The 21,387-nt window shown below is 39.8% G+C and overlaps 1 protein-coding gene across 5 annotated transcripts in view; it reads right to left on the bottom strand.

The window, feature by feature from the left end:
• MYO1B (myosin IB) overlaps nucleotides 1–21,387 on the bottom strand; it is a 106,463-nt gene that overhangs the window by 47,624 nt on the left and 37,452 nt on the right. For all 5 annotated transcript variants that reach the window (XM_088167795.1, XM_014880925.2, XM_088167796.1 and 2 more), the window contains exons 4-7: nucleotides 11,165–11,259; nucleotides 7,439–7,543; nucleotides 4,517–4,563; nucleotides 1,810–1,873 (exon numbers count right to left, since the gene is read on the bottom strand). In XM_088167795.1, coding sequence (XP_088023921.1) covers nucleotides 1,810–1,873; nucleotides 4,517–4,563; nucleotides 7,439–7,543; nucleotides 11,165–11,259 — 311 coding nt within the window. The remainder of the gene's footprint in view (nucleotides 1–1,809; nucleotides 1,874–4,516; nucleotides 4,564–7,438; nucleotides 7,544–11,164; nucleotides 11,260–21,387) is intronic.

Here is a 21,387-nt window from a genome sequence, read left to right as displayed (position 1 = left end):
AGGCCCCCAGTATCTTCAGAATCTCACAGAGAAAGAAATGTTTGTGTTGCAATGCAATGCTGCAGATATATGGAAAAGATCTAAGGCAGCACAACCAACTTGCTTTGAAAATGCAGTGAAATTTAAAACTCTTTTAAAGAGAGATGGATGGACTACCAAATTTTGCAAACATTTAATCAAAGATGAGCCACATTAACATGCTGCTACAGGAACTCAGTATTTGCCTGTGAAATACCCTGCCAAGGATGAGGCGTTCAACAAGTAACATCTTTTCCATAACAGAGCTTACACATCAGGTCTTTATTCTTAAATTGAAATTAATCTCCTTGCTAATAGATATTTATTATATGTGACAAGACAGAAAGAATGCCTAAAATAGGCATATTTTACACAGATCCAAAAATATGTCTGCCCTTTGATACATATGTCATCACATCATTACAATTACATGTAATGTTATAATTACACCATGAAGAGATTTATGGGGCAGATAAACTGCAGAGCAACTATTTAGATTGCCTTTTGATATGACACAATATTTTAATTACATGACTCAGTGCAGTACTTTCAAAGACAGACTGTTAAATGTCCACTCTCACAAAGGAGGGTTCATTTTTTATGTATACATTTTGAAAGCGAAATAAAAAGAAACAAATACAAGTCTTTTAGAATCTTTTTGTTCACATTTAATTATTATGAATATATTATGTTTGGCTGCCAAATGTCAAAGCTAATAGATAGTCATAAACACACATATAGTGATTGAGTTTCAAGATCTACTCTGTCACAAAAATCAGGCTCTTCAGGCACAGTTCAAAGAGGTGACCTGGTCCAGAAAAAAATGTCTGCCCTCTGAAAAAAGCCAAAACATACATTTATGTGCAAAATTCCTCACACTGTGTTTAAAATATATGGAGAGTTCACCTTTGGGGAATCTCATTATTTCACAACCAGTAAAATGCCAATGGTGTCAGAAGTCCCATCTTTAGAAGCAGCAATGAATTTGGCTGAGTGGAAAAAGCGGTCAAGGCTAGGTCAGTGACACCTAGTACAGTCACTCACTGCCCTCTTCCTCCCCTTTTAAAAATAAGAAAACCAAACAAATATAGCTTTATATAGCACTGAGGAGGAATTTATTTTAAAAGCTGCACTTAAACCCTCAAAAGAAAAGCAAGTCAAAGCATTCTGGGCTGCCGTTCACTTCCCAGCCTTTTTCATCCCAACAGAGAGCTGCTCAGAATTTCTGAACTGCTACAGGTGTCATAAAACAAGCTCCAAGGACACCTTTGCTTCCCTAAACTCAACAGCTCTTCAACCTCTCTCATTATAAACCTTTTCTTACACTTTGAGGTGCATAAATTTGTACAGATGGCTTTGGTATTCATCTCATGGTGATTCCAAGCACACTCTGCATCACCCTTGCAAATTACAGGACAGCGTCTGCCATAAATACATGACCCATCAAACCTAGTAACACAACTGATTCCAGAGATTCAAGAATAAAAAAGACCCTCAGATATCCATATGCATCTTCAGAGACTATATTCACTCACAAGCATCACTCAGTACCTTTGGAACAACACAGTCAATTCAACATTCATGCTTACTCCTTCAAGTCTGTTTTCACTTACTCTAAGGTACATCATTCAGCACCACAACAGCAATAAAATTAAAAAGCAGAATTAATCATGTGATGGAGAGAGATTCTATTAGACTAACACAGCTGATCTTCTCAATAATTTAACCATCTTCCTTTCTCTACAAAACATTTTAATCTGTGAATATGCTGATACCAAAAGTAATACTCACAGTTGCTTATAACTCCCCCAAGTGGGTCACCCTTGAAATCAAACTCAATATCCATGTATTTTCCCTGTGAAAGCAACAGATTTTAAGATTATAATTTCGATTTAAGAAAAACCGCTCAAGACATCAAGTTAGTTGGGAAGGTTAGAAGAGCGATCTGACAAAACCCAGTCAGATTTTTGAAAAACAGAAGATTTGAGTAATTTTCTAAGCCATTATCACAGCCAGGGATTTTTATGAGAAAAGCTTTAATCTGGGTCTGTAAAGCAACCCAGCAGCTCGCTCCGTTCCTAAGGTTCTGCGAAGAAAACGCACGTTACACAAACTTCCATGGGAGCGCCAAGGACACCAAGCAACCCCTGCAGCCACTGAGGTGTATCACCATGCTTATTTCCTGATGGATGCAGGAAGAAATGATCTTGCAGCAGCCTGCTTTGCTCGCTGGCAGCTCTTGGAGGGTGCACCAAGGCAGCTGAAGGAGAGCCGCTCCGTCTGGCCCGGAGCGCGCTGGCAGCGAGCGCCGCTCGCAATCGCGGGACGTCTGTCCCCAAGCGTGTGCCTGCCTTGTAAAAGTGATGGATTTGTCCTGCTGAACTCCTTCCCTTGGAGCTGGGGAGACCAGAGGCAACAATGAGCGGGCTGTCGCCGCACAGGCTGTCTCAATCCCAGCCGTGCCGGCGCAGCGCCTTGCCTTGGCTTCTGCTCGGCTTCTCCACTTCGCACAAGATCACCCCCGGTCTTTGCACCATTTTAATTTATTTGACAAGTGCTTAACGCACTAACAGCCACATTTAACAGTGACAAAATGGACAGACTGCGCAGAAAAGGCAAAAGCAGCGCTGCTCGCCTTGGCGAGGGAGTTAAGAAAAATAAAAGCTGCTGGTAGTAATTCAGCCAAATTCCAAACTCTGGTGTATACTTGAGAGAGGACACTGCTCACAGTGAGGGGTGAGGCACTGCAAGGCTGCCCAGAGAAGGAGGGCAGGTCCAGGGCCAGCTTGGACAGGGCTCTGAGCAGCCTGGCCCAGTGGAAGGTGTCCCTGACCATGCAGGGGGTCAGAATCAGATGGTCTTTAAGGTCCCTTCCAACCCAAACCTAAGATTCTAAGACAAAAGCAGCACAGTGAAAAGCCTTGTGCTTATACTTCCTTGTTCACTGCCTGTACAAAGAGATTGGCTTTTGTTTCTTTTTCTATTTTACTTTTTATTACAGAACATAAAAACCCAAGCACTTTACACTGACTCACTCGAAGATATTTTCTAATTTGCTGGGTATTTTGTCAAGATTGGCTTGACTCAAACTATTTTCCTTCCCGTACTGTCTTGTTCAAGGTTAATTCATAGCTGATTCGAATTTCAGAGATAAAAAAATTAAATCAGATAATTAAATTTTCATTTCCCAAGGACTGGGACAGCTTGGTGTTTCCAAAAGTATTTTTAGTTCAGTGTTTATAAGCAAGGACTTGAAAGGCAAAATAGCTGTTAGTTCCACTTTGTCCTGGAAAGACTTCTGGGCTCATCACTTCTGTAGTGTCATATCTCATAACTGCAGTTTTCTTAGCCTTTCTATTAAAAAAAAATTAAATCTCTACAGGAGTCCCAAATTTTGACCCTGCCCTTGTGATGAAGACCCTTTGCTCTGTTCACAATCAGAGGCAATGAGCTACAGAATGTGGATTCACAGACATGTGGAACATCATCAGCTCTTGAGAATTATTAGAAGGGAAGGGGCTAAAATCTCCCGAGTGGAAAAAAAAAAAAAAAAAAGCTCTCCAGTCTCACAGTGTCCAGCACTTTTATCCATTTGCTTTAACTCACAACACACCCTTCTCTCAGTGTATGGATTTCCCTTCTCTCATCAACTTCACACATCTCACAATATTACTCTCCTGGACACAAATGACAGGCTTGTATTCAGCTTTCTGATTTTCACAGGAGAAACTATGGTAAGTACTCACACTTCTGAACCTCTCAACTCTAGTATCAACTTCTCTGTTTTCTCAACTGTCAAGTCTGACAGTTTCTCATTCAGTTTCATGCCCAAAAAAGGTTGAATTCAACCAGCTGGTTATAAAGAATTTAAGCAAAAAAATAACATTACAAATGTACCTATTAAAACTAAAGTTGCAAACACATTTTGAAACATCATGGAAAGCAAATGGGAACCTAAAGTAGTAATTAAAAAAAAAAAAATACACATATGAATGAAAAACAAGATCCCATGGAAAGATCTACTTGCTAAGCAGACCAGTTGCTGGACACATGGTCTCTGACACTAAAGCCACCAGTGCCAGAAAATTAAAGAATCCAGCTGCACTGTAATCATGTTTTCATCCGGTCACAGGCTGCCACATCCTAATTTTGTTTTTCTTCTTTATCCTCTACTTTAATATTCAATTGAACTCTATGCCCATATCAGAAGCCAGCAAGATTTTTGGCCAGGAGGTGAAACATCTTTTGAGAGACTTCTCTAATAGTGCCCTACTAGCACACTGGGGAAGGAGAATGTGCTCCAGTGTACAAAATGAAATTCTGATTGTTGCTGAAGGTGTTCTCCTTCTTCAAACACCACAGTACTCAGACAGCTACAAGACAGCCCCCCAAATTATTCCTTCCCTCTTTAGGGACGCCTTGATGGTTGATACATGGTAAAATAGAAATAACCAACAGCACAGCAAGCTTCTTGAAAAGGACTGAAGAAAATACTTACAAATCTAGAGGAGTTGTCATTCCGCACAGTTTTGGCATTTCCAAAAGCTGGAGGAGAGAAAAACAAATGCAACAAGCAAATCTATCAGTAAAAAAATATTCCAGTGCTAAAAGATCTAGGTCTGCTTATACATTTAAAGGAATTACAGACTTCTGAGAAACAATGCCCTGTTCATTGTATGGGCATCAGTCCTTGGGGACAGAGTGTGACAGACATGATCACAAATTACAAAAACCTATAGAAGTCCAAAGCAGTTTTGTCTCAACACTTTCCTTGTTTAAAAAAGCTAGAGAAAAACATACAAGAGGAAATGGTTCCAAAACAAAGCTGTACCCATATTAAGCATATATCTTTGGGTTTTGACTCAACAAATTCATAATTTTATTACCCAAATAAATACAGGAAATAAGTCATTTTAGAGAAAGACATGAATCCTAGCTCCCAGAATGTGTTAAAAGCTGGAGGCCAGAAGTAAGCAAATTACAGAATGACACTTCTAAAATTGTTTGCATAGGATAATTTAATCAATTCTTTGAAATGGATTTATTTACACCATTTCAACTGATTAATCCTACCTCAAGCTGAATATTAATCAGCTGAAATCATTCAGATTTACAATGAAAGTTTATCTTCAGCTTGACCTAAACTAGCTTTCTGAATAGTTTGGCTTGAATCTCTTTAGCTCGAGTTTCATGACAATGAAAATTCTCTGAGAAAGGACTTGCCAGGGCTACATTCAGATGGACAGTCACCATCTGAGAGCACAGGCAGGACAAGAACTCACACTGGGGGACAATTCAAGCTCTTAAACTCACACATTGTCCAAGCACATGGAGCCAAACAGGAGTGTCCCCTCCATCACTAGGTACAGCATTCCTACTTCCAACAAGAGACTTTATTTATCCCAGTATTTATTTACACAGCACATATATATATATTCGAAGATCAAGTCAAGTCAATGTTTTTGGACAGAAATAAATACATGCCTTTAGGCTTCCACAAACTTGCATGAGTAGACTTATTCTTGACCAAAGAACTAGAGCCAAAATGAAAAGTTTGTTGATCCTAAAGGCCAGGATAAGTGAAAGAATTGTTTTTAAAATCTTTATGCCGTGCAATAAATCATCTTTTCAACAACCAAATCTCTGAGCTGCATTTTCTTAAACACAGTGCTGAACAGTAAAGTCATTTATAACTGCATGGAGTCAAGCACAAATGTTCCATTATAAAGCATGAGGCATATTCCTTCGTTTTCCCTAAAGTTCATTGTTTCTAAAAGTTAATTTACAGTAGCAACTGTAGTTTAATAAAAATAATCCCATAAGATAAATTATGCATATGTAACATTTATATCATTTTCTTGCACTGCAGTTTGACTGAAACAGAACTACATACCCAAAGAAAAATAAATCTAACCACAAATGCTTAATTTCTGTCTAAAACCTACATAAGCGGCCAGGCTTGGTCAGTTTGTATTCCTTATGGAATAAGCCAGTGTCTGACTCTCCAAAAAAGTTAAACAGGCATTACCAGCATTAATAGTACCTTTAAAATGATAAGACAATCTTCAGTGAGCCTACCTGATTCCTCTTGCATTAAAACGAAGCTTCACAAGAAATCAAACCCATTTGGCAGTCCCTGGGGAACAATCTAGCTTTGGCAAGAAAAGCCTCCATACCCACCATGCCATTTCTGTCTATATCTGAAATCTGCTTCCAGAACAGTGATAAAACAACACAGCTCTTCTCTGTGAACCCAAAACAATGCAGGGCTGCAATCCCCCCATTCAGCTTTAAGGGGAACACAGCTGATCATCAAAGAAAGGCTTATCCAGCACTTCTATTATTCTTAAATGTCAACATTTCATCCTTTCTTTACAAGTCTTTGCTTACAATTTCTGTTTTGTATACAAAGACCACATTTTAACCATCCAGTTCCTCACTGCTCTCTGCCCAATTTCTTGCATTCCCTTTCCTTTTATTTTTTCTTTTCACTTTTCCCTAGATTCTCACTTGCAGAGTCCTTGTCCCTTATAGACTCCAATTCATCACATATAAGCAAGGCAATAAACATAATGTTGACACTCAACAGTCTTTACAAACACCACATATGATCTGGCCATAATGCAAAACTGTCTTTTGACAAATGACTGTCTCAGCAACACAACAGCCTTGAAAATTCGGGGAAAGACTGAGCCAGAAATCGACACAATAGATCTAAAGTCAATGCTAACCAAGGAACTTCTGAAGAAAATTATTAGACAATGGGACAGAACCAAAAGCTTTGAGGATCATATACCCTATCTCTAGGAAAAAAAAAAAAAGAATCCTGTTTCTGGCAACCAACATCTTTAAATTAAAATTACTAATTTAAAAAAAAAAAAGTCTTTTATGGGAGAGCAGGAATGGCAGCAGTCACCAGACCCAAGAAACAATAAGTTTCAAAGAACAACAGGCATGCATATGGATTGTCTTAGTTTTTTCTAAGATCCATTTCTTCACCTTTTTTTTTTTCCTAAAAGAGAAATAATGCCTTACAGAGCTTGTTTGTTTACTAGAGACTATAATAATATGATTTGGAAGGAAATGAATCAGAAACTGAACTGAAGTCAAGTCTTTTGATACAGACAAGCATCATCAAGGCAGGGTTCAGAAAGGGTAAGCCCTCTGAGAGCAGCAGGAGGAGGCTGGGAAGTATGACCTAACTTCCTGAGCTCTTCCTTCGTGGGGGAAACCATTTTCTTCTCAAGAAAACCTACACACAGCTGAAGAAAACCTTGCAGATGTATCCACATAAAGCATCTCCTATGGTTTTGGACACCAAATAACAATGAAACATCATCAGACGCAGTTTTCCAAACCAGCTCAGCTGGAACACCAGCACACACACAGGCAATATGCACAAATTCTGTGAGATTCTTACCTTCAAGGACTGGATTCGACTGCAAAAGCTGTTCTTTTACTTGATTAACCTCTGCCCCTTTTCCACACACAGCAGCTACATATGACATGACAAGTTTGCTCGCCTCTGTGGGTGAGAGCCAAATAAAACAGTGATAAGCATTGGCAAAAAGGCTGTAATATGATTTTACAGACTAAATCTCCATCCCATTTTCTCAGTGCCAGACAGGAACTGTGAGCACATTCATTTCAGTATTCTCCTGCACTGTTGTACCATCTGGAAATGCAGAAGGAGCATACCCTGCTCTGAGACCCATGCCATTACACCAGCAATTCTCTTGATTTAAATACCTAGAGCCTCTACCCAAGCTAAAAAAAAAAGAGACACCACTGGATACAGCACATTACCTGCTCCTTTTTCATTTAGCCTCAGTCAGAGGCATTCTTCAAGGGAAGAACATTATCCCCTGCTGACACATTGGAAATGTTTTAATCCAGCCTGAAAATAAACAGGCTCAGGCAGTTTCAAGACACAAAATTCAATCAGTTTATATCAGCAGATACACAACAAGTGCAAACATACAATGCTTGTATACATGTAATTACAACCCTGATCTACAAGCAACTGAGTAACTGCAACATCACTAATGTGCTGCAGTCTGCTGGAAAGTAAAACCACCAGAGAAAGTGAAGCATTCATTTAAACAATAAAACTAATTTGGAAGTGCTTTTAAGAAAGTCTGGAATAATTTTTGGACTCTCAAAGCTGGGCTCACATGGGTGTCAATCACCCATGATAGAAACAAAGATTAGATAATCCATCCAACCCTTATGTTTTTGCTGGTCAGGAAAAAGCAGTTGGAAAATTATTTTGTTTATAAAGATTCTGTGATGGTTACTATGATGCAAGATAGTGAAATTTGAGGCAATACCAGCTGATATACAACATAATTACTAACAGCTGGAAACCCTATCAATTCAAGACTGTGGTCATTAAAAAAAAAAAAATCATTACATTACATTTGTAACAGATCTCCAGAGATCTGTTACATATTTAAGGGGCTCATTTCAGGAAAGAACAGACAGATGAGATCTTATCTCTAGGATTTTGAGTTTTTCTATTTAACCAAATTTGTTAGTTAGCATTATATTACTATCCCATGTCGTAGAGGAAACTGAGGAAACCTGCCACACAAGAAGCAAGCAGGGAGCAAAAGCTCTAGGTGTGTTCAGAAGGCTCCCATCTCCTTTATTTGTTCCTCAAATCCAGCTCTCATTTTTGACTCTGTCCCCTTCAGAGCTTGGAATTATCAAACTATTTAATTTGAAATATTTCCTAAAACAGTCAACATCTTTAAGCACAGGCACTCGATCACCAGGAGAAACATGGACCAAAGCAGAAAAAAAAGCCATTATAATAGTTTACACACAAGGACTTCAATACAGGCTTTGGACATCAGCAGAAGGAAATAAAGGCCCTTTCTCTTATTAGGAACTCTGCCCTAAGAAAGACATCAGGAAGGGAATTATGACCCTACCATTTCAAAACATATAAATACACCATTTTTTCCGGTGATGCACCATATTCTCTTGCCCAATGTTACTATCAGTTAAAAACATGCAGAGTAACAAGGCCAAAATTGGAAACAAATAAAAAGACCCAACTGGTAACAGTTCAGTTTCAGTTCTTCCAGGGCAAAATGTCAAATATTCTGGCTACCAAAATTTTAAAACACAGTTATATAGTGTATCTGTACTAAAAAGTTTGTTTCCTTAACTCCAGGAACTTAGCTCCTACCCTCTCTGCCCCCTGTTTTGTACTTACCTTTATAAAAAAGGAATAATTCAGATTATTTCCCATATGGCTATAAAAATTACAGAACAGTCAAACCTCTATGCAAATCTAAATCTATTATTTACATATAGAGAAGTTTGACAGCTCAACCTCTGGTTCACTTTTCAAATGAATAAGCCAATAATATGTGTACATCACAGTTGTATGAGGTGCTTGATAATTCACAGTTTGTGAGGAAATCAAGACATTAAGCACTACCAGTACAGGACTCTTTGCTTATGTCTGAACTTCTAGACAGAACCTCAAATAGTCATAATAGTAAGAGCTTGGTTTGTTTAATCTACACTTCTACTGAACATGCTTTACTGTCATTGAACTGGAAATAAGAATTATATTACAAGACTTCAAGACCCCTCAATTGGATGCCACTAATCAAAGAGCACCAAAGATGATGCCTGCACTTTGTATGTACACAAAAGTCTTGGAAAACAACTTCTTGTTACCTGCTTTGAGTCTTGCCCAGAATAAGCACACAGAGCCCCACATATTCTTGGATGCAAAGGAAAAATCTCTCAAATTACTTGGAAACAGATGTATGCCTTCCTACCCGCTGTCTTTTTTGCAAGTCACCTCTGTTTTAAATTGCTATCTTTGAAAATAACTGGCTTCTTTCTTTTTTAAGGCCTACCTAAAATGCACTGCAGTTATGCAATCCTCGCTTGGTTTCTAACCTTCCAGTTTTAAAACTAGCAGTCATTTTCAAGGAAATGTCAGCTTTGCCTAAGAAACTCAGTGTTCTGGCAGACAAGCCAGTCTCAGCACTGAAGCTGAGCACAGTGTGCAAAAGGCTGATAAAATTTTGAAAGTAATCAGCCACAGTTAATTCTTTTCCTTAGATAAATAGCATAATCCAGTTTTTAAAGGCATGTGTTTATTGAGAGACAAGTGGAAGTCTCAAGTTTAAAAAACTCAGAGCATTCAGTTTTCCACGTCTTCAAGTTTCCTACCAGGACAGCCTAAATGTTTTCTGGCCCTTGCAATACTCTGTGACAAGTCAAGCATTACTTTGGTACAACTCTGGGTACTGATGAGGACACTGTACTAACACGACATGGGACTTGAACCTGGTGGCTGTTGGATCTCAAGAATCTGGAATTTTTGAGCTTTCTGTGCTTCCTGGCACAGACCCCTTTGAAAACACTGCACTGGGCCTGAAGCCTTGGAGAAGACTTGTAAATATGAATAATAAGTTAGAAATCACAAATGTGAAGTGGGTTAGATGTGTGTATTTTCACTGGGTGATGAGTTTTAAATTTGGGGTTTCTATGTATAGTGGTAACTATGGGACAAGATGGAGAATTTTGGGTGGTGTCTTTTCTTCTTGTTCATCTTCTTTTCCTGTTTCTTCACGGAACTTAGGTAGTTACCTTTGGATTGGTCAGTCTAAAGTCACTCTAAGGGTCAAGGGAATCTATTATTGGGTTAAAAGTATAAATACTATAAGTGTAAAACTTTTATTGGTGTATTTAGCTTTAAAAGGCCTTGAAACAGGCTCAGCTTGGAGCCATTTTTCCTACTTCTAGCAAGGAGCTAGAGGTGCTGTTATGCTTTCTGTAAATTTTGATAAGATATAATAAACATCCAAGTCCAAACACTCAATCCATCTCAATCACCTTTCTAATAATCCTGGCTCTGAACAGAAACAGATGAGACTGATGAGAAACCACTAATTAGTGGTGTAAAAGCCAGGCACCCTCCAACAGTGACAGTGTGAAAAAACACTATTTTATGCGAGTCCACAGCTGCAGCAACAAGTGTGGCAACATTCACTTTCTGCAATGGCCAGACACAAAGGGTTACTGACATTTCTCAGCTCTCACCAACCCCAGCTTCCCTTTGCAGGACTCTGAACAGCCCTGAATGCTTTTCCATCAGATCCCAACTGCTCCTTACCTGTTTTCCCAGCTCCACTCTCTCCTGTAATAAGGATGCATTGGTCTTTGTCCTGGTCCCTTAAAGACCTGTAAGCTTCGTCAGACAGAGCAAAGCTGCAAAGAAAGAAAGAGCCAATTGAGAATTAAAGAAAAAAACAAAAAAACCAAACTACCAAACACTGACAGTGATTACAATCTGTCCTTTGCACACCCAGGAAGAAAAAGAAAAAAAACACAACAAAAAAACAAAACTCTCCAAGTGCTAATGTTCCATAAGCGGTCAAGCATTCACTTTTCAAAATATAGAGACCCACAGAAGAAAAATGGATATTTTTTTCTCAGAGGCTGACTTAGACTTCTTTAAGGAACAAGCAAAGATAATCTTGAAGTTTTCCTAAAGACAGCAAAGTCAAAACAAAATAACAGAATTTTAGGGAAGTGTAGATATCTTCCTTCATTGAACAAAATGTCACATTTTCCACTGAAAAAATGTCAGTGCAACATCAGGGCATGGTTTGTCTGAAGATGTCTCTAAGATAAAGGAAAGAAGAGAATCCTAAGCAATAATTACACCATAAGCCATAATTCCTACTCAGTAAAAAGAAATCTCACAACCTTATAAACCACTGAGCATTTTAATCCTTTGGGTATAGCTAGACTTGTGCATGAATATGCAGAATTATTTCCCACTAACTGTGTTCTTAACCCAGTAAGTGTGATGTCATGTAGGGAACCTAAAGAATATAATGAGAACCAACAGATTTCCTGTACCAAAAATGCCTTTTCCTGGAGCTCAGAATATCATAACCCTGAAACTCCAGGGCTGCAATTTGAATCCAGATGTGTTCTGCTGCCATGCAGCAACGTATACTTTGGAGAAATGCAGATGCTTTACTATATTTAGGTTTTCTTCAGTAGTAAAAAAAATTTTGAGACAGAATAAAGATTTTCTTTCAACTTCATGTTTCAATTAATGGAATGAAGTACTCTGGAAACTAAGCATTTTCCCCTTTGAAAAACTTAAACAAGTAGAATTGGAAAAAAGACATAAAAGCAAAATCCAAATAAAAAGGCACACGTGCATAACCCAATTAAAGAAAAAATATGATATCCAAACACAGCATATTTTTAGATGAAATAAACAGCTGTTCAACAGACCAAGAGCTTTGTTAGATTACTGCATCTAGTAAAATATTTAGTGTTTTTATATATATCCAAAAGTGGATATTGTTTATTATTTAGAGCAAACAAACCACGCACAAGAAACAGAAATTAACTCTCAGGTAAACACAAGATGCAGAATCATTGCAGGTTCAATGCACTTTTTAGAAACTTGATTCCTTATTCTACAACAGTTCAGGAGCTTCACATTCAGCTGATAACAGCAAACAGATGAAGTATTTGTTTTGGACAACACAGCTACAACGGTGCTTTTTTTCCACAGGCAACCACAGCTCTTTTATAGGAGACCAAGCTCATTGCCATGACCCCAGTTATGGAGGCAGGAGCATGATGCAAGCAGGGCCTTTTCTACAGGCTCCTACTGCTGCAGCTTGAAAGCTCCAAATATTAAACCTACATATGCTAAAATTAGTCCATACTTATTGCTACCACTATCCCTTAGCTTCAGGCTTTTCTCCCCAAAATTTTATGAAGAGCATAGCACGTTGTCTCCAATCTATCCAGGTGCACGTGCAACATCACTTCCTCATCCCTCACCTGTATGAGGCTCATCTCACATTTGTTTATTTGGGTTTTGTTTGGTCTTTTTTGCCTGTTTGGCTTTATGGTCACATCATGTTACCAGCCCAGCCACCCTGCAAGAGACCCAGGCAGTCAAGTGAGGAGAATTCTGAAAGATTTGGGAAATGGGGAAATGAAATACCCCCCAGGCAGCTCCTTTGCTCCTGAGCAATGACACCCTTCCCTCTGTCCCCAGAGCCTGCCAGGGATGCTCACACCCTCGTTCCCCCCTCTTTGTGTCCCTCCCACCTTCTCTCCTGCAGCACATCTGCTTGCCCAGCTCCATCCACCACTCTCACTGCTTTTCTCCAGCCCGCTTTGTCCAAGGCACTAAATTACAATTCTCCTCTCTGCACAGATGGCTGGACCATCCACTTAACACCCGTGATCAAAGGTCATTAACTCCTTTTGATACACATCCCGCTGAACCCCGAGCAAGGCTGATCTCTCAAACCTTAATACTGCTGTGCTGATTGAAGCATTTGAACCCAGTAGTTCAGCTGGAGGTGAAAATGTGTTTATGAGAGAGTAGCAGGCTGTAATGTTTTTAGCATTACAACAAAGTCACATTGTGATGTGGCCAACATGCTGGAGAACTAGCAAAAAAAATATAAAATATTTTGCTGCTGCTGAGAGACCATGACACAATTTCTGGCACCCATTTTACTGTTTGGAATCCAAACTACAGTAGCAATAACACTTTACCAGACTCTGTTACAGACATATTTAGGAAATTAATAATACTTTTTGAATGTTGTTGCAGACATACTTGCAATTTGAAAAGTACAACAGCACTCAGAAAAGCTTATTCCAGCACAGATTATCTTCCTCTTTGCAAGGAAAAAATTAAAAGCAACAGGATGAAGATGAAAGAAATAAACTGCACTGAGCATTCATGGGCTGTGTGAGACTAACTTCAACAATAATGTTGTGATTTCCACAGGTTTGATTGAGGGAAACTGTCTTTCAGCAAGATGATAAGGCTCTGAGACACTTTTCAAATTTACAGACTGGATGGCTCATTCTGTGCCTCTTGTCCTTCAAGCAGTCTCGGCCATCAACTAGTTTTTCACTTTTGAAACCATTTTCTTGGCAGTAGTTTCACACTGAAAAATGAAATCAACATCAAGCACAGAGGAAGTATTTATTCTCTGTTGATATACTGAGTTACGAGTTAATCAGCTTAGTACCCATTCATCTTTTCTAATACACTGAATTTAAGTTTCTCAACAGCCCCTGTCAAGATATATTTTACTGCTTGATGTATTTATTAGCTCTGCCTGCACTGCATAGTTAAAGACACCAAATCATGCTTTTTCTCCTTCCTCCACAGAAAAACTGTGAGCCTAATACTGCAATGAGGTTTCTGAAGTTGGAGGAGAGAGGGGATTTCATCCAGTTCTGGTTTAATCCAATCTAGTCAAAGATTTCCTGCCATTTTCTCCAATCTACACAACCCACAAAGCCTAATACACCACCAGGGTATCAAATATTATCTACTACAGACAAAAGAAAAAATAGGCCAACTCATTTCAAAAGAAGTTTTTCCAGAAGTACCTATCAAAAGTGACCCAGTAGAAGTGTTAAAAAATCTACCACTGATTTTTCAGCCACTGTTCCAACAATCCAATTGGAGGAGGAATAACCAAGAGTCCATTTAAACTACTGGCACTGCAAAAAGCAATAGCACATTTATGTCAAATCTTTTTAAACAAAGATCTTTATCTCAAAGAAAAGGATAGATCTAGTCAGATGTCATGCTGACTTTCATGGACAACATTACACCTCACAGTCCTTCCTATCTATTATCAATGTCTATCTTTACAATAACAGAAAATCCAAACAAAAACAAACGTTGAGTCTTTTAATTCAAACTCTGATTTAAAAAAAAAATAGAATTTCATGCTATTCCTTATTTGTTTAAAAAATAATTTCATTTAAGGTCATTTAAGTTTAACCCATATTAATAGTCTATAGACCACAAAGAATCCTAGCCTTTTCCTTTTAGCAACATGAAGAGACATGGCTCTGTGAAGTTGACATTTGCAACCATGGATTTAAACCACATACCACTCCTTGAGCCACCTCACAATTACAGAGCCGAAGTAAAATTTTAGAATAGTTTAAAAAGCAGTTATAAACCATGTGTTTCGAATTAGCTGATGAGTGTGTCAGCAGTATCAGTTACCATACCTTATAATAAGCTCTCCTTTGATTTTTAGGTTTTCGTGGAGGAAGATGACATTCCCTGACCACAACAAACAGAGAAATATTTTCTGGAGTTCTCTTTTAGCTAGGGCTTAAGAATAGAAGCAATTTGAAATCGAAACGCCGCCCACACCTAAGCTCAGTGAGAAGGCTCTGCTTCTTTATAGCACAGCCTGTCCAGCCACAAGCTGCAGATGGCCACATCTGTCACAAATGTTTCAAGTTTAACAAAGGGAAACAGCATCTAGCCCTCCGAGGGAGATTTCCAAAGGGCACAGGCAATGTTCAGCATCTCCACAGCATCTCTGTGCTTGAACACTAACTGGGGTCAGGAAGAGACAGGAGTGAGGTTCCCACCTGCTCACCCTGAAACACTTGAACACTCCAGACTGCACCCACCATTACAAAAGTTATAAAAACCTTGCTCTTATAGTCAGAAATTTACTTCACAGGAGCAGCTTTTCTTCAATCTTTTTCCTTTAAGCCAAACTCACCAGGATCAGCATTTGCCAGAAACTGGTGCTTCTTTGTGCTATCACTTTCATTCTTCCTTTCATTTGCCTTAGCATTCTCTATTAAAAATAACTAGTTAACACTATTTTAAATTCTCTCCAATTGCTTTTCTCATGCACTGATAGAGTCAATTCACTTCTTTACCAGCTGTTGCTTTGATTCAGAGATCCTTGGTTCCCATTTCAGAACATCTATTGATTAATCTTGGCTATTGGCTGACAGCTCATTTGCTACTTTCAAAGGAAATGAGGAAAACCTTTTTTCTTGACTGTTCTGATTCCTCATGAAGCAGAGTCCTGATACCAGGGTTCAGCTGCTCAGGTACCAGCATTCATTTCTGCCCAAATGTGTCTAAACACACCCTGGCAGGATGCTAAAGGCCAGGGCTCATCAAAAACTATATGCCATGCTAGACTAAAAAGAACAGCAGTAATATGTAAATTGTGCATGTACTTTTAATATAAATTTTACACAGGATGAAATTTAATTACTTCAAGTTTACTTAAAAGCATTGTTTAATTTTCTTTCTTCTCCTGAATGCAGAGGGGTGCTCAGAAACAGAGTAACAGCAAAGAAACTCTTTCTCTCATGACACACAGTGAAAATATAAGAATTACAGCTTGTTTCAGTAGGAAAATTCTAACAACCTGAGCTAGGAAGAATTGAAGCAGATTTTAGAAAGTGCTTTGAGGCTTTACATTGTAAATCATCACTATTTGCTATATATATATATATATTCCCCCACCCACTGAAGCTCAGTGGAAAATTCACCATTCAGGAAAAACAACTATAAGAGATTATTTATAGTATTAGCTCATGGTGCAGAATCATTTAATTGCCCTAAGGATAAAAAGTGTACTCTCATTTTCCATAATTACAAACTGTCTCATGTTCAGCACTTTGACACACTTGAAAAGAAAAGGTTGATTAGCCTGCCACTGGAGTGAATAAACTAACAGCTGAATTGATGGAGCATCAGCTAGCATAGACCTTCACAGGCAAGCAGCTGCTCTTTCAAAAATGCCAATCAGGGAGAAAAAAATAAAACAAATTTAAACACCAGGATAAAGAGGTGTGCTAAGACAGATGGAAAGCCTTTGCTCCTATTCATATCCTCCATTTTTGTGTTCCTGGTGAGCACAGAAACCAGTTTTATCAACAACACTGAGTGGTAACACACAGCAGAAGGGTACCTCCTGCACAGGCCTCCTCACTTCCTTATTCATGTGAGCCACTGGGACATTATTAGATGCAGAATAAAGCCCAAAGCTGAGCAAATCAGCCCATTTGATTTGTAAGAAGCAGCCATCATTTACAGAAGGGAAGGGACAGAGAAAAAGGGAGAGGGAAGAGGACAAAGCCACCCAATTTTCATGAGTAAAACACTTCAGTACACAGGCTAATATTTCACAGTACACAGTGTAATACAGTGTAGTACATAGTACACAGGCAGAGAGATTTATTGTCTGGTAGACTGGAAATGTAACAATCTCTGATGCTCACATATACACTGCAGGTTTAACAAGAGACTTGTCTCAGACCAATAATCTGAGGTCTGGACAAAAAGAAAAAAGTTATTGCTGAAAATCTTGTCTTTCTCAGACCAAAGCAGATTTAAGATGTGTTCAAAGAACTTCCAACTCCAAAACCTCCCTACAGAGAGGTTCAGACAATGCTTCTTCCCAAAATACTGTGCCTGGAAAACCTCCCAGCTCACCAAAGCCTGGTTCTTTTCCCTCTCACAGCATGGTACATTTCCACTCTAAGGGAGGCTTTATCAGGTTTGATCACTTCCTTTTACTATAAGTAAAAAAAAAATAGTATTTTTTTTTAAACCAGTGGTGATCATTCCCCAGCACTGTACAGAAAAGCCAAAAATGCAGCTACTGATTTACTGATTTTCTGATTTTCTGCCTATTGCAACAACATCTTGTTAGAGCTCACATTAATATGATGGAAAACAAGAAGTGCCTTTTACCAGGAGCCTCTGACCCAGCTGTTGCCTTTTTTTTCCATCAACCAGTGCAAAACAGGATCTCTGTAGCTGAGGATGACCATGCCACTTGCCAATCCAGACTACTAAATAAAGTCTCCCCTCTGAGTTTCAGCAAGCCTGATGAGCATGGCCAAATCCCATCCCATCCCATCCCCCTGTCAGCTGGCAGTGAAATAAACCCAGCAGTGTGAGGAGAGGGATGGGCATGGGCCCAAGGCTGGGTCTCCAAGGAATGCAGGCTGGTGGCAGAGGAGAGCAGCAGGTAGAACCCTGGTGCTGCAGATAACCAAGGCAACAGGTCCCTGTCCCCTGACACGTTTTCCATGGAACACCAGGTTGAGCTGGGCACACCAAGCTGAACTGACAGGGACCAGTGCCAGCTGTACACACCATAAGCACCTGCAGCCAAACACGACTTTGCCTAAAGAAGGAACAGCAAACTCCTATTTGGAGCAGGTTCATGTCATCAAAGACACACATAAACCAAGGTGGGGAAGGGAAGCAAGTATCTCCTTGCTTTCCAGAAGAGCAGCTTGGTTTGGATTCCCTCTTGACTAGTCCCATTTTCCTTGACGTGACATCAGCCAGATGGATGGCACATAACCACCATCCACACTAACACTGTGAGTTCAGTCCAGCACAAACCAGTGAGTCCCAGTCCCACAGCATTAACCAGATCAGTCTGTCACCCAAACACTCTCACCCCAAACACCAGGCTGCCTTAGCCAGGGCAGACACCAGCTCCTACACAGTCACACAGGAGGACACAGACATACCTACCCCATGCCAGTCTGCTGTCACATGCACTGCAAAGATTCCCAGTTTCTTGCTGGAAAAGGCATTTCTGTTTACAAAATCAATAATTTTGTTGGGCTAGGATATCGTTGAAGGCAAGTACAGGAAGCGTTTTCTATTGTTTCATCAAAACTCAGATTTAATTAGATGTTTATTTGCTAGGATGAATCAGCAATTGCATGCTTGATTTAATGACTGCCTAAACCAGCCAAGTCCTTACACTCCTGTGTTCTTACTGCAGAACTATGGGCTGAAGCTTCCTGATAGCCATATTTTACATCAAAAGCTGCAGGTCTTTCCCTGAACTGCCATCCCAAATGCACTACAGAAGACTCAGACACCAGGGGAGAAGCAGCTTCACAGCACAGCAGAAATATGCTGATGGCAAGCTCCTCGTTTTTCTCCATGGACCTTCTGAAGCTTCCCAGTCCCTGAGGCTGCACCAGTAAAATTCAGAATTTATTCCACTTCCCTGGTTCAAATGGAGCAGCAAGGGGTCAGCCAGCTGAACAGTAAGGGAAGAGAAGAGCAAACTGATTTGCCACGCTTGGCTTCTGTCAGAGTTTAACTAGAGGGCACAAAATTATTTAAAATCCCAGTTTGCTGTTTCATCTATGCAGGAGCAGATTGCACCTCTGAGCTTTTGCACATGTGTGGAAATGAAGGGCTGCTGGGACAGAAAGAAAAAAGGGAGCAGGAGGAAACAGTCATTCCCTTTCTGTATTGAAATATAGAGACTCTCAATATTTTTACAGAAAATTGAATTAGTTGCTGTACCTAATACAGCATGTGTCTGAAACACAGGGAAGTTCACTTGCCAGACACATATGTTCAGTTCAGCTTTGACCAAGTTTTACATAAACGAAATCTTTTTCTGCAGAACAAGAAATGCTCTTATTATGCTGCTACACCATGACAAGAGCATGTTATCAGTAAACTCCCCCACAAAAAACTGTAATTCATCTTGTCTTAGCTGGCTACAAAGGGTACATTTTCCATCAAATAAAACAATGCAAACCAATTATTCCTCATATTTAGAACACAGGTAGTGGTTAAAAAGGGGTCCTTAAAATTACTCATAGCTATTTCAGAAATAACAAGCCCAGACAACAGGTTAAGTTGGATACTTACAAGACAAGACTCTATAATCCCACTAGAGGAACAATGATCATTATAACTTGTTTCTTCCTATACAGACAGGAATATACTATGAATCGCTTTTCTCCTTTCTTTTTAATTTATAAATAGGATGTATCTTTGGGATTTACCGTGTGTGCTCTTCCCAGCAGTGGCAGAGCACTGATTTGCTCTGTTCAAAAATTCCAGTGCTTTCTTCATCTCACAAATGAAACTACAATAGAGCTGTACTGCTTGTGGGGTTTTCCTGGGGCATTGAAGGGAAGAGTGCTGCTCTTATGATTTTACATGAAAAAATATTGAGAAAATAGTGTTCCACATCCCCCCCTCAAAAAAAATTCCCCTGCTCAGAAAATAGAAAATTCTGCTTTTTTTTTCTTGCCCTAGGAAGCATCCTGAAGTCAGAAGGCAGAAATAAGTAATTTCCTCCTGATGCAGTGACAACAGAGATACAGCAATTCAAGTTTTGGAACCATCCAGGGTTTATTGAGACCATGTGTTCATGCAGGGACTTCCCTCACTCCAAATAATTTTACTGAAGAACTATCAGTGCTTTCCAAACAAATTTGTTCTACTTTGCTAACTCAAGAGAGAAAAATAAATTCCCTTATTTTAAAGTAAAGAAACATGTACCAGTACTCAGGGAGAGAAAAACAGCAAAGCGAGGTGCACAGTTTCACATCCTCACTGCACAGAAAGGGACACGTTTTAAAAGGTCTCACCTCACAAGAAAATAGTCCAGCACAATTAAACTCCAGCGTGCAGCACATACCCCAGAGCTACAACATCTCAAGAGATCCATTGTGGAGTGACCCCACAGCTTTGTCAGGTGAGACAGGTAGAGATGTCAGCCATGCACTGGTGCAACACACTGCAGTGGAGTGCAACAGTTTGCCAGCAGAAAAAAATGCCAAGCATTCCACCAAATTCATATCACGGTACTGGGGAAACAGAATCAGAGAATCACAGGACTGGATTGGACAGGACCTTCAAGATCATCTTGTACCAATCCCTCTGCCATAGGCAGGGACACCATTCATCAGGCCAGATTGCTCCAAACCCCATCCAGCCTGGTCCTGAACACTTCCAGGGATGGGGCAGCCACAGCTTCTCTGGGAAACTGCTCCACTCCCTCACCACCCTCACAGGAAAGAATTTCCCCCTGATATCCAGTCCAAACCTACTCTCAGCTGGAAGCCAGATCCCCTTGAACTGTCACTTCATGCTCATGTCAAAAGTCCCTCTCCACCTTTGCTGTGGGCTCCCTTCAGGTACTGGAAGGCTGTAATTATGTCACCCCAAAGCCCTCTCTTCTCCAGGCTGAACACTCCCAAATCTCTCAGCCTTTCCTCATAGGAGAGGTGGTCCATCCATCCCTCTGATCATCTGGAGTCCTTCCAGGTCCCTGTCCTTCCTGTGCTGGGACCCCAGAGCTGGATGCAGCCCTGCAGGTGGGGTCTCAGCAGAGAAGGACAAATGGGCACCAGGAGTATTCTCCCATCCTCAGAGCCAGATTTGTAAGCTAAACTAAGATTTGAAATCCGGGCTCTGGAACAAAGGCTAGAATGCAGCTGCCCACAAGTTTATCAGAGACAACAGTGACAGAACTGCAAATAAAAGTAATTCACTTATCTGGAAAACATCTGAAAGGCAATGTCAACACTATGTAATTACACAGTTATGCTGCTACTCTACTCAGAGGTGTTACTGAATCCTTTTCGATTTTGCAAGTAACTCTTAAGTTCTCTTAACAAGCCAAGTAGTTTGTTAAGAAGTTAAGAAGCCTTACACAACCTAATTCCTGCCCCCCAGCTCTCTTTTCCACATAAAGTCCCTGCCATGAACCCCTG

This window comes from Sturnus vulgaris, chromosome 7 (assembly GCF_052056855.1).
Source record: "Sturnus vulgaris isolate bStuVul1 chromosome 7, bStuVul1.hap1, whole genome shotgun sequence".
Lineage (NCBI taxonomy): Eukaryota > Metazoa > Chordata > Aves > Passeriformes > Sturnidae > Sturnus > Sturnus vulgaris.
The sequence above is the reverse complement of the archived record's forward strand: the minus strand, read 5'-3'. Positions and strand labels throughout refer to the sequence as shown.